Below are 14341 nucleotides of genomic sequence, written 5' to 3' on the forward strand. Positions count from 1 at the left end.
TTTCCCATGTTGAGAAAGGCAGGAGAGCCATCACTGCTCCCACATCCTGCTTCTTTCTGTCCTTTTGATTTTATACATGAATCTGGAAAGGGAACTTGTACTACATGGTATTTGGGATATCATGCAAAGAAATAAGGGTATTTCAGTGGTTATCATGCCCTCTTTAGAAAAGATCAAAAATTCAGTTGTATGAACCCTGAAGCACAAGCTTGTCTAAGCATTTTGGCTTACTTTAGAAACAAACAAAAACCAGAAGCTTGTTTCTACGTCTCTAAAGTACAAATGCCTGGCCCTGTTTTCATCATGCCATGCTGCTAATTATGGAAAATACTAACAGCTTCTCATAAGAACTTTGTGTGGCTCTTGAGGCTGTCATTACCCATGATGAAAAAGAAAGGAAATGTCTTTCAATTCTTTCCTGAAGGAGGTTGGGGTGTATGTATTTAACAAATTAGTTAACTATTTTTATATTTTTAAAACAGCTGATTAGCAAATCCTACATTTCTTCCACATGGCATTTCATGTTGCATGCTTCCATTTGGTTAGAGAGCCTTTTTCCTGTCTGCTGAAAGCAGTAATTTGAATCAATTTCATTCTCCAGGTGTAGTTTTCCACCCAATTTCTTTGTCTTGTAAATTTATAAGATTATGTGAATATAAAATCCTCTACTGGGATTTTCTCTATAAAATGTGCAGTATTTTTTCATCATAAGCAACAAACGCTTCATAAGCATGTTTTTGCATATTCAACTACCCTTATTCAAGATGAATAATTAAACTGACAAAACTAGCAGGATGCTGCATATATGGAAAACTGTTTCTCATGAGTAAATGTTGCATATTGAGGTTCCTGTTGTTGGCTTGCTTCTCACAACTGTATGGCTGCATGTTCCAAGTTTCCTAAGATCAATATTGATACAACACTGGCTTTCTACACCAGTGAGGTTTTAACTAGCTATTCTAACCTGTAATAACTAGTACCCTTAGTTATTGGCCAAATTGTATTGCTCAGCCCTGCACACTTCATTTCCCCTTCTGACTCAAAAAGTATTCTTATTAAAATTAATTTTCATTTCCATTTTTAACCATAAAGCAGTGATGTTTTTACTTCTGTTACATTCAGAAATGTCATGTAAGGTCTGACAATCAGTACCCTTTCCCTTCTGCCGCTAATATGTCTTTGTTTCTTTTTTATTTTTTCTTTTTTCTTTAATGCAGTTCAAATAATGAGGAAAATTATATTATGACCAATAAAAATATAGTTCCTATGTCCTTATGCTCAGTCTTAGTTTTAACTACAACATAATGAGATGCTAATATTCACTTTTATTTAAAAACAAATATTTTCATTTTTCAGAGTGGTAAAGTTTTAAGTGTACAGCCATAAATACGACATCTCTGACAGAAAGCATATACAGCTCCAAAAGGAATTCCAGAAGTTTGAAGCACTCCACTTGTCTTCTCTATAAAAGCACCCTTGATTAAGACAGGATTGTCTGTGCCTCCACATGTAACTAGGTTAATTTTTCATAAGGACTTATATGATCTCCACCGTATTTGAACAGAGGAGGAACATGTGTCCTCCTCACACTGTTGTATGGCAAGTTACTGCTCATATAGTTTTCAATAGCAAACTGAGGTAGAGAAAGCCTAGTGGCTTCTAAAATATGTAAGGATTAGAGAGAGAAAAAAGAAATTAATTTAACTTCTCTTACAGTGGGACAGGTTCTCACTGACAAAGAGAAGGAAGTGGGAATGCCCTTGCCAGGAGTTGGGCAGAAAAACATAACTCCATAAAACTCTTATGCTTATTTTGATTTCAAGACAAAGTTGTGGTAGGGGTAGAGTTATATGGAATTTTATGAACTGTACATGGAGGTTGGATTTCCTTATCTTGGGATTTTTTCAATTGTCCTGAAATACATCGTTATTCTTATCCATTGTGTCCCCACTAATATAAATAGGTATCATTCTGGCACTCAGCTAAGTAATTCTGTTGTCATCCACAGATGGACAGGGGATTACATGGCTAAGAAATGAAATAAAAGCTAAATCTCTACGCTTGATAAAGCTCTGCTTGTTTTCTCTTTCATTCAGGATTACCGAGTGAACATCTTTCTCCGTCAGAATTGGAATGATCCACGCCTTGCATACAGTGAATATCCAGATGACTCTTTAGATTTAGATCCATCCATGCTGGATTCAATTTGGAAACCTGATTTGTTCTTTGCTAATGAAAAAGGTGCCAACTTTCATGAAGTTACAACAGATAATAAATTGTTGCGGATTTTTAAAAATGGAAATGTACTTTATTCCATCAGGTAAGTCTCTAATCAAATTACTTTCAGATAGAAGCTCAAAAGTATACTTAAGAATTGCTAAAAGATATATTCAGTTGCTAGTCATGTGGAAGTATCATCCGTGAGTTTTGAACATAGAATTGTCAACATTACTGTTAATACTAAATCAAAAAATGATCCTTCATTAGGCATGCACATAGTAAAAGTAATAAGAAAAGTATCTTTCCCATTTTAAAGTACAAGTACTGAGCCTAGAGGAACTAGGATACTGCACAGAGCAAGCAGTCCTCTAGTATTATAATCTGTGTTGGCCTATGTATGAGTTTCACAATCTGTAGCCTTCAATGTCACGACAATCAAATGTTATTTCTCTTTCGCCTTTTTGCATATTGCAGTTGACCTTCAACATGGAAACATGACCTGTTTGAGGAAGTATGACATTTAAAGATTAGTTACTTACTGCTGGAGTTGGAGAGAAAAGTGGAAAGCAAACTTTTGAAAAGGTTTAAGAAGCTATAAGCAACAATCATAAGTATTAACAAAATCTAGTTATCATAGTTCATTTGTCTTCTATTCTTACCACTTTTACTGATACAGATACAGACATCAGTAGGCATTTTACCACTGTCTTCAAAAACTCAATCTAATGAGAAATATATTGGATATAAGTATACTAATGGCCCACTAGACATGGTATAGATTTGGTATTGAAGCAGTGCAAAATGTTGCACTTTTCAAAATAAATATACTATTGTCCACTTAGTGTTTTACTTTGCACGTTTTTATGACACTTAATTAATGGGTAATCAGACTCTTTGAAGATATATCAGGAATAGTTTGTATACCAGAAAAAAAAGCAAACATTTGTGATTTGTATGGATGTATCAGTGGCAAGACAGCCTCTTTCCTCCCTCCCTCCAAGGCAAGTGGGCAGCATCTTTTCAAGTTTACACAAGGAAAAAGGATTGGGTGAAAATTCTTATGGGCATTTCATATTCAAAAGGAGGTTCATCTGCCACTCTGGGAACATAGTGAGTCTTGAGTGTCACAACCTGTATTCTGTCACTAGAAACAGATGGAAAGAAAGTTAAAAGGGTTCTGTCTCTGGATTCAAGTAGAAAGTAGATCTAAATCAATTATCTCCAGACTGTCTAAGTCACTCCAAGAGGCACTGGCAGCTGTTCCACTCTAATCAAGTAGCTCCTCCCCCTTGCCCTACTCCTTTCAGATACATACAACACAGGGTATAGACCCCACCCCTCAACTGAGGCAAGTTTGGATTGCAACTTCAATAGAATTCAGACCAAGTTTGTGCCCAGGTGAAATGGGGGAAAAAAACTCCAAACATGAAAAATATTATAATATTAAATTACACAAGAAAACATTGAATGTGATGAAAGCAGATACCAGATGGTTCCTGTGTTTCTTATGAAGCCAGAAAGTTTATGTTGCCATGATTTAACTAAGGACTATTGCAATTTCTGAAACAAATTTAAAATCATACTATTGGCATGTAGTTTAATTGTTATGTGCATTTCAGTCAGTTAAGCTTTTGATAAGAGGAGACATGCTAATAGCTAATGTGTTGATATTAAAAGAAAAAAAAAGAAGTTTTCTAAATTTGCTTTTTTCTTTCTTTCCTTAATGTCTCCTCCCCTAATTGCATTTGAACAATTCAGACAAGAAAATAATGGAAGGTTACAGTGCCTATTTCAATGAATACTTAATACAAAATACTAAAATATTTACTGAAGCATAAAATACAGGTGCATCTTCTCTGAGATGACTTGCTGTGTTACCAGCCTACTAGTCTGATTTTGCATTACGAGCTGTTTTTAATAGCATAGGAATAGAGCCTGGATCTGACTTCCCTCCTCAGTCTCTTACCCTGCAGCTCTGTCACTTGCAGGCTAAACAGAAATTATAGAAAGAATGAATCAAGAAGATTTGGTCAGCAAAAAAAAATAAATACATAAAATAATATACAGCCATACTTGCCACCTACTGCCCACTTCCCTTTAGCCCCAATGACAAAAACAAGGGAATGGGTTTAAGAGAGGAGGATTAGAGCATTCCCATGCTAGAAAAGCCTTATATGTCAGGTCTTCAATTCAAGTTCCTCAGGTTTTTGTAGGACATTCTATCAACTGAACTGATTAATGACAGTACAGTAATGTCCACAAATGATGAATGGATACCTAAAAATGGCCAGTGAGGGAAAACATGCGCCTTTATCTCTTATGTTCTTCTTTCTCATTCCATTGAGAAGTATTACTCTGAAGATAAATTATTGTATTTATATAAAATGTAAAAATACCTCTTTTGCCCACAAGTTGTGAAGTATTTCACGGGAAGTATCAGGACTAACATAAAACACAGCTGCAGTTCAAAATTACAGGCATATTTCAGTTTACCATCCAAATCATAAAATGCTATCTTAAACCTTTGTGTTGACATTTTAAGTACCTTGTTTTAGGACAACAGCACATTAATTACTTTGCCACCATGATTTGCAGCTGACATATGTTATGAAATCCTTGTAGATTTGGATAAATTTTATGTCAAGGATTTGAAATACTGAAACAGTACAATAACTGCTGTACTACAAAAAGGCACGCTGTTGCTGCATTCTTTTAGACTTCTCATAAAGTTAGGCAACCCTACTGAAAAATTTGTTTTTCTGAAAGTCTGCAATAATTTTTTTCCATATTATCATACTAAGCTAAGCGAGTTAAATGGGTTCAGCTAGTATGCATCCTTTTTGAGAGCTTTCTAATGAAAACGTGTTCTATTTCTATTTACTTCTAATTTATTCATGCATTCTTCCTGCGCAGTTCTATGGTATTTTGGTGGTATATTTTTAATGGGGTTTTGTGTTCTTTCAGGTTGACTTTAATACTGTCCTGTCCGATGGATCTCAAAAATTTTCCAATGGATGTGCAAACATGTATAATGCAGTTGGAAAGCTGTAAGTTTGTGTAATATATTATCCAATAAATACTTTTGCAGGGATTACAACTATGCAGGAGGTAGAAAAATCCCTTGTAGTGGTACAAAAATAAATTTCCAAAATGAATCTTCTATTTTACCAAAAGAATCTCTGAAATATACATGATTTTCAGAGGAAGAGATATTTTCATCCTTATTTGCACTGATAATCAATAGTTTTCTGTAAATCTGAAGTTATCACTAAACTTAAATACCCAGCGACAGTTTACTTTCAAACAAAATTTCTGCATATAGAGTTTCACCATAAGTCTTCCCTGTGTTCACACGTGCAGGAGGAAAATAATATGGGAGAGCATAAAAGAAACATGAGAATGGAAACTGTAAAGGAGCTATGCCATTTCAAGGCACATACACACACTCACAAAAGGACAAATCAGCTCTTCTCTCTGATGTTATGATCTGAGCTAACAGAGGATCTATGAGGAGAAAGGCATAGATATGCATTAAATTTTCATCTTCCTTGTGATATGAGTATTTGGAAATTGCCATTTCCCTTAAAATGAGAGGACTTTGAAAGAGAGTTCTAGTGGAAAAATCCTCCCAGTGATGCAAAGAACAAAAATAAAATAAAGTAAAGCATTCCTTGAAGGATTCCAGTAATCTGAAATTTGTGAAAATTAGTGACGGGGCAAAACATACTAGGAAGTATCCATCTAAATTATCTAGATTTACAGTTTTAGTAACTGTAAATATTTCAAAATATTTTTAAAAAAATCTGCATATAGAATGAATATACTGGAATATTTGAAGCATATTATAGATGAGAAACACAACACACATAATATGATTAAAGTATTTCTTGGATTTTTTCTTCTTTTACGGGAGCAAAGTAGCATCTTAGGGGAGGGAGAGGTAATTATCTATCAGCCAGTATGTCAGAACTGTTCAATGTATGAATGCTTTTACAAAAAATTGCAGGTTGAGTATAAAAGCCAGATCTGTCTTTTACTGTAATGGACAGATGGTAACATTATGAAGCAGGCTTTCAATATGAGGGCAATGGCTGAATCTGATAGCAGAAATTTTCTTGACAAAAATTGAGAGATTTGCAGCAAATGTCAAGGAATTTAGGAAAATATTATATATATCCAAAATTTAAGCAAAACTCTGTGGTCAACCCAGGCAGATGATCCTAACAATAACCTATGTCGCTTGCATAATTAAAGTGACTAAATAAAAGGTTGATACGAGGGAGTTGTATCAGAATACATGCAGGTGGCAGGGATATTCATTATATATAATTATGCTTCAAAGAGGAAGTATCATAATGTTTGAACGAGCAGAAGGTATACTTTAAAAAATGTTTTAAAAAGTTATGAAATTTTTGCTGCTACAACTTCATAAAACTGAGCTGCTTTTTACCTCTCTTTCAGCCATTGTGAGGATAGGTCAGGCAACAACTGAGCATTCTTGATAAAACAGGCATCTGGTTTGCTTTATAAAAACCTTGCAGGAGCCCACAATTCCCTCAGACTGCACCATAGGGAACCAACACTTATTAGCTGAATAGCTCTGTAGATGTTCTACTGTCTTTTTCAGCAGAACATTTTTCACTGTAGTCTTGTTTTTAATCGTTCGATTCAGTGGGAGTAAATTCCCAGCTGCAGATTGACATAGTTGAGAGAGGTAATGCTCACAAAAGAAGAGCTGAACAAAATACAAATGAGTGCTTCAAAGTCTTCTACTTACAAAGATCAAATTTGATTTCATAAGGAAGTTACAAGTAATAAAGCTTTCCCCATATTGCCTTGTCTGATTCTGTTCTACCTGTAACTTCAGACAGCAAAAAACAAACTATGAAAAAAGAAAGTGGCCTGAGGCAGAATATTTTGCAGCATGTGGGAGCTCTGGCTATGTTTACATGTCTAATAGGGAATAACCAGATAGGTTTGCAAGAGCAAGGACAGGAGTTCCCCAAAATTATTTTGGGACAAATCCAAAGCAGATAGGTACAGTGACCTAAGTTCCAAGATCCTAGACCTTCAAGAGCAGGAATTCACCTGTCCATAGCCAGTTTCTCTGTACAGGAAGGACAGGAAAGGAAATAGACAAATTGGAAGTTTACAAAAAATATCTACGTGCTATGCAGGAGAGTAACTAGGTTAAAAAGAAAAAAAAAAAAGCTTATATAAGTGTGAACTCTACCCAATTTGCAATACTTTGAAAAGGCTGAGCAGAAACATTCAAATTCCAGACATATTTTCTGGCATTTCGAATTCCAGAGTCTCTGGCTAAGAAAAGGCATTCAGTTCTATTTAAAATTACAGAAGAAAAAAGGACTTGGGTGCATTCGGCATTTTCCCATAAAATTCCTGAGGTATGAACTGACATAACCCTGAGAGCCTGAATCCATCCAAGCACCTCTAATTTCTAGGCCACAGTGTCATACTCTCTTGTGGCTGTCTAACTTGCATTTTATGGTGCACAATGAGACGATGTAAACAGAGGAATCAAAGCCATAACCCTAGTGGTTATTGCCCTGTCTGGGGAAGTGGAAGACATTTGTTTCAAAACTGAGAGCACAGTCTTCTCATATCCTGAGTAAATGATCTGACCATCAGTCTGTTGTTTAAAAATCAAAGTGTTTGCAGGAGCAAAACAGCAGTAGCCATGCTTCCAGATGTTTCTTTTTAAAGTTGTGATCATTGCTGTTTTTTCCACTAACTGCCAAGTTTGGTCGAACATTGTACAATTATGAATTTACAAGGCCCACTTATCTCATAGTTTCTTTAAAATGTATCTGATCTTGAAAGCCTTGCTCCTGTATGGGTCATTAAGAAAATTAGACTAAATCACTCATCTTTTTCTTACTCATCTTACTTCCAGGTTACGAGGACTGACAGTTACCTAGAGAGATGATGCATTTTACCTCTGCTTTAAATAATTATTTCTTTTAGTACTAAATACTTTCCTTCAATATTGATACTGTTGCTCCAGCATAGGAGGGTCTAAGAGGAAAATTCATTTATAGCTTTTCTTCACAAATGATATTTTTATTTTTACCTGGCTCTGTTTTTTCCAAGGTCAGCCTAAGTAGCTGTATTTGCCCCTAGTAAAAGTAATTCACTTATATCATGAAGGGACTGAAAAATATTTAAGTGGAAATGTCTTCTATTTTTAAAGGATTTATTTTAACAAATGGTTCCTCAGCAACTAGAATAAGCTGCTTTTGTATCTTAGGAAGAAAGTAAATGAAAATGCATATATGAAATAATCCCTTCTACATTTCTTTGCCTTACACTAGGGCAGCCTATAGGCATGCGAGATAATTTTAATTTCATTCTGCTTGAATAAGATACAAAGAAATGTCAGCTAGATACATATTTATTTCTGTGACCTGTCTCCCAGGAAAGAAATGTTTTTCTTTCATGTGCTAGAGCTTGTTGCCTCTCTTTTTTAAGTTTCACTTTTATCTCACAGCATTTATTTATTCATATATTACAATTATAACTTTATGTGACATTTAATATTCCTGAATTCTCAAAAAATAATGAAAATAATAACTCAGCTACAAGAGAAGAAACATACTATGAAAAGCACCTGCTTACTGCATAATTTTAATTTGATGCTTATTATTAAATTAAACAATGGTCTTTTTATTTTCCCTTTTGATTTATGAAGGCTTTTTAGTCTTTCTAAGCAATAATATTCTTGTCTTTTGGATTGTTAAAAAAAATTAATTCCATACTACGTGATGCTGAGTTGCACTATTTCTTTCCCACCAACCTCTTAATTGTTGATTGTACAAGTGGAAAGATGTGCAGGCAAGCTGCAGTGGTGCAAACTAATGTGTTACAGAAAATGATGTGCACATTGTTCATTTCCCACAACAGCACAAAGACACCATAAGATAAAAGAACTGGAGCATATTTCTTATCAGCCAGGAAACCTCAGGTCTCTACCTGAATGACAGAGATTATGGACAGACCAGGTCAGTGTCTGCCTCTGCCAGCAAATATAGAAACCATACCACTTCTCTCCTTTTCATTTCAGTAGCATAAAAATTGTCAACAACTCATCCTGTGTTTTCCACTCTGCAGATGAGTAACTCAACCTATTGTGCTTATCTGAAACAAGACCTGACATGCAGCTACAAAGATCAAGATACTCGTAGTCTTCAGCTCCTGACCAACACAGGTTGAAAGGGCAGCAGTAATTGTACAACTGCTGCTGAACATACAGAAACTAATATAAAACTGACAGCTGAAAATCTGTACACTCCAGCAAGGAATATTAGCTTTGAGAGATGTGCTAGTGTGCTGAGCCTAAAATGTTATTCTTCTCTGAAATTCAGACCAAGAGGGATAAACCTATAATTCCCAAGGAACGCCATCAGAATGACTTAGAGGGTAGTGCAAGATGCAGACCCTTTGCAAAGCAGTTCAGAAGTACATTGCATAGAATCCTGCTTTCCTGGAGCTCCAGCATAAATTTAGCCTTGAAATGAATCACAGCTGATTTTTGAAGCTAATATTTTTAGTGCATATGGTAGAATTTGTTCTAACCCCAAGCCAAAACCAGATTTGTTAGCTCTGTCATATCTTCCCCCCGCTATGTTGCCTGGAATTTAAGGCACAATTCAAATATCTGTCATGTTCTTAGGAACAGTAATGTCTAAGCAGCCTGTTCTGGAGGCAAACTGCTGTGATGCCTAACAGAAGAGGAGTGAAATAACCTTAGTCAACATGACTGTAGTCATTCATTGCATCAGCTGGATACCTAAAGAATGGCTTGGTTTGCTGACTAAATCCAGTCTTACTTTTGGGCCTGTACCTTACTTTAAAAAATTAAATAAATGAGAATGGAATTTAAATAAATCACTGGGATTAAAAATTAAAAAATAAATTCTGTAGCTGAACCAAACTCTCTTTTGCAAAAACACTAGATATTTTGCTCAGTTGTTTAATGCCATTTATGGATTTGTTTCTTGAACATGAGGAAAAGAGTTGGGTCTTAATATACCTGTAGGGATTGTAAAATGACACAAGGGAAGCACAGCCTTCCTGTAATAAAACAGAAAATTTACAAGATATATCGGTATTCAGCTTTAGCCCAAGTTTGCTCAAAAATTTTATTCCCTGTGACTTGGAATGTCATGCTAAAGGTGATTAAAATGAATGAACTTAGCAAATAAGACTGTATCAGCACATGTAAAAAAGGAGTTATCTTGGAATTGGGAAGACAATGACACTTCAAAGGTGTGGAGTCTCTGAAGGTGCAGGTGAATTGTTTGCCTTGAATAGTAAACTTTGTTTTTCTGTAACGATGTAGTCCTTGGACAAGCAGGAGAAGAGATGTTAGACACTTCAATAATCATCAAGACAAACTTCTTGTATGGTCTCTGTCTTACCTATGAGATAATGGGCTTTTAATGCCTACCACTGATATTGAATTAGCTAAGATAAAATCTTCCTACTCTTAGCATGCATGTATGCAACTGATATAGCTTAGTTCCAATACATTCTGTAGAGTCATGTGGATAGATGTGGTTCAAATGGAACCCTATTTGTTCATTTTATTTGTTGTCCAGATATTAAAAATCCTGCAACAACCATCCCGGGCACAAGTCCTGAAAACCACGTTTTGTCAAGGCCTTAATTTTTCTACCTTTTCTCTCCATTAGTGTGACCACTCAGACTTTTACTTTTATTTTACCATGATTACCACCAACTCTGGCAGACCATTTTCTAAAGTAAAATTTTTGTAGGCCAAATCCAAGATGCCCAGTTGTTTCAGGCCCTCTTCCCTTCCAGATAATTCTAATTTCTACTTAATTTGCCAGTTCTTCATAGTCATCTCAGGCAGAGCTCTCAGTCTGCCAGTATATGCTTATCCAGCTAATTACCTGGAATTACTTCAGCCACTTAAAAAATACTTGTCCATTTAAGAGAGCTGTTTGCACAGAGGCTACAGTGCCATGCACTCACACAGTTCTTGAGTGTTCCTGAGAAATACTCCCTCTGGCAACCTTCTCCTCCCTGGATGATATTTTAGTCACGTAATTACCAACTATTTACCACCTGTTTTTTGCACTTCAGATGTGCTAGACCTCAGACCTTCGGTCAGAAGAGTATTAATGTAATTTAACCAGTCCTGTACCTTCTGAACACCACTGTTCAACATAACAATGTTGTTTTTTCTGTCCTTTCTTTCTAGTCCAATGATTACACCACTTAGATTTTGTGTGATTAGTGATAACTTTTTAGAATTAAGTAAGAGCAAGTACCTGCACAGTAGCCAAACGAAAACAAAATACATTGAAAACTGCGCTCTTCAGCCACAGTAGCTGGTTTGTGTCCCACAAAACACAGTTTGGCAGTTCTATTTCCTTTCTCAACCTTCATGCATCCATGCCCTGCAACCCAAACCCTAGCACACCGCATTTCAGTGACAGAAGTCTTTACTAACCCACCTGATTTAGTTTAGGTTGGCCTGGTCCTACAGACCATGCTAGATGAATATTGCTTTCAGCTATTTATGTAGAATAAAAGGTTCATTTTTCGCATCAGCAACTAAAAGTGATCAGCACCCTCATATACTACCTAGGCTAGTGACTGACTGTCCTTTTTTCAACGATAAAATGTAACCAGTAGGACTTTCATAAATAACATTGTATTTCTCAGCCACTGATAATAACAGAAGAAAGAATGATGTAGTGGTTGGAAAAAAAATAGAGATCATCAATTCATTTGGAACTATACCAAATAATGAAATATTTTCAGTTGTAAAATCAAGAATACCTCTCCTTGTTAACATTGATCACTAAAGAAGTTTTAGAGACAAATTTGTGTCATCAAATAGTACAGTAAGTTTGCATAATTTATATTTTCTAACTTCCCCAGGGGACTATTACAAGACTTCAGATTTCCATAATTCAGTGAACACATTTGATAGGGCCATGTATTTCCCATTTAAATTTAATTGATATCTAATTCAAGTTAATTTAACATACCTAGTGGAAACATTATACTATTTTAAATTTATTTGGTATAATGTAAACTCACATCTCTCGCATCTCCATTAAGTCCTTTATGTTATAAGACACATTTACGTTATAACTACGACCTTGACTCACAAAACTGAAGTTACAGTATTGAATGATAAAGCTATATTTTGGTATTTAAAATGTAAACATGACAAAAATTAATTACTACATCAGCATTTTGAATACACCGATATTTTTTAATTTTCATTATTTTTACTTGATGAATTAGTGGGCAGGCTGGGTAATCAAAATTAAAAGCATACATTAGAGATGAATGAATCTGATTTAGTGAAATACATTTTGATGCAGCAGTTGTTTCTTGCCAGTTCAATGAGTTTTATTCAGGGGGATATCACCTCTGGCCATAATCTACATGCTTCAAATGATAATCTGCTTTACACATGACTGCTTTTTGTTTGAATTCATGCAAAGTTTGATAAGATATATACTTCTGAGTTTTCATCGTTTACGGCATTTAATAGTGAATTTTTAGACTGTGTTTCTGGAATATCATGCAATCAATAAGATAGAAAAATGTCTCCTTGCACAGCTGATGTATGATTTTATTACTTGAGTAATGTTTGATCTTAATTAAATACTTATTTAAAAGGATATGGTCTCACTTTAGCATATTCATCTATCCCCAACAAAATATCAAAGTAAACCAAAAGTCAGCCTGAGTCTCTGTGAATACCTTGTGTAAAGGTTCTTCTCAAAAGGAAAATCAAGAATCTAGAAGGCAGAAGTGCTGAAAGCATTTCAAAATTTGTAAACACTAATTCTTACCTTCTAGGTTCATTCAACATAGACAGATCAGAAAAGATGAAGTGTATTGAAGATTTCAGGTCAGCAGATCAGGTCACTGGGTATGACTGAATGGCATTTATAGGTGTATTCAAAGAGTAATGAAGTAATTGAATATAACAGGGGTAAGATTTATGCTCACATAACAATGTTATGTTCTTCACTGGAACTCAAAATGTCAGTATTTGTGGGTAAACAGTTACTCTTAGTTCTGAACAATACACTTTAAACAGTATTTGTCATTGAAAGGTTAAAAGATTTTTGGTTATGAGTAGGTTGTCTTCAGCAGCTCTTTAACGTCACACTGAAGCAGAAATATTACAAAGAAGATGAAAGCTATATAAATTAGATGAAAAAATTGCTCCCTTTTCCTTTTGGTTCCTTCTGGTATTTGTGTACCCTTGTCATTCAACCTGTTACAACAACAGAAGTTGTATAGTTTTAGATTTCAGTCTTAAAATACCACGTTGTTCATATCTATTAGATTCTAAGAAAGTCTTAATGAAACCTGAATGAGAAAAGGAAACCTTTTTTTCTTCCAGTTGTAATAACCAGATAAAATTTTTTCAGAAAAAAGAATTAGAATAAAATATCAGGGTTATCCTGGAGAGTTAATATATTCAGAGGAAGTAGGGATATTTTACCCAATGATATCCCATGCAAATATTCATCTGAGAGATGAAAATAGAAGGAAAAATACTTGTCCTTTGCAAAGTCTGGCCCTCGATTACTATGGTTTTTGCTGTTATATTTAATCTTATACACACATGCAGGAGGTATGGATAAGTGCAGGAATATTAAAACTGAATGCTTTTTAATATCATTATATGTCACAGACAGTTAGTATGAGAAGATTACAATGAATTGCTTTCCCATGTGTTGTTCCAGTTTCAGAGAAAAGCAATTTTTCAGTTTGACTACTACTGCTGCAAAAATTCACATTTTTTGAAGAATTTTCACCTAACAATTCAAATTGACATAAATCCATAAAAACAGCTTTGACTATCCACCATTTCACCTGTAGTAAAAGGAGGAAGGCATCTGAGTGTGAAGGGCCTATTTTATCCTTCATAGTTTGGGGAGGATAAGATGTTCCCAAACACCCAAGAGACCTGGAGGTTTAGCTAATTTAGATGCTTTGGTTTAATCCATTAATAGACCACCCGATTATTAAGATTTAAAAAGAGATTCATAAGAAAGCCTTTTTCTTTTTTTCTCTTGTTCAATATTGTATAGAATGGTAG

General features: G+C 35.0%; 1 protein-coding gene across 2 annotated transcripts in view; it reads left to right on the forward strand.

Annotated features, from left to right (window-relative positions):
• Positions 1 to 14341, forward strand: part of GLRA3 (glycine receptor alpha 3) — an 82743-nt gene that overhangs the window by 45086 nt on the left and 23316 nt on the right. For both annotated transcript variants that reach the window (XM_018080189.2, XM_018080240.2), the window contains exons 4-5: positions 2097 to 2320; positions 5185 to 5267. In XM_018080189.2, coding sequence (XP_017935678.1) covers positions 2097 to 2320; positions 5185 to 5267 — 307 coding nt within the window. The remainder of the gene's footprint in view (positions 1 to 2096; positions 2321 to 5184; positions 5268 to 14341) is intronic.

The sequence above is a fragment of the Manacus vitellinus genome, unplaced genomic scaffold, assembly GCF_001715985.3.
Source record: "Manacus vitellinus isolate BGI_N305 unplaced genomic scaffold, ASM171598v3 scaffold_0_pilon, whole genome shotgun sequence".
Lineage (NCBI taxonomy): Eukaryota > Metazoa > Chordata > Aves > Passeriformes > Pipridae > Manacus > Manacus vitellinus.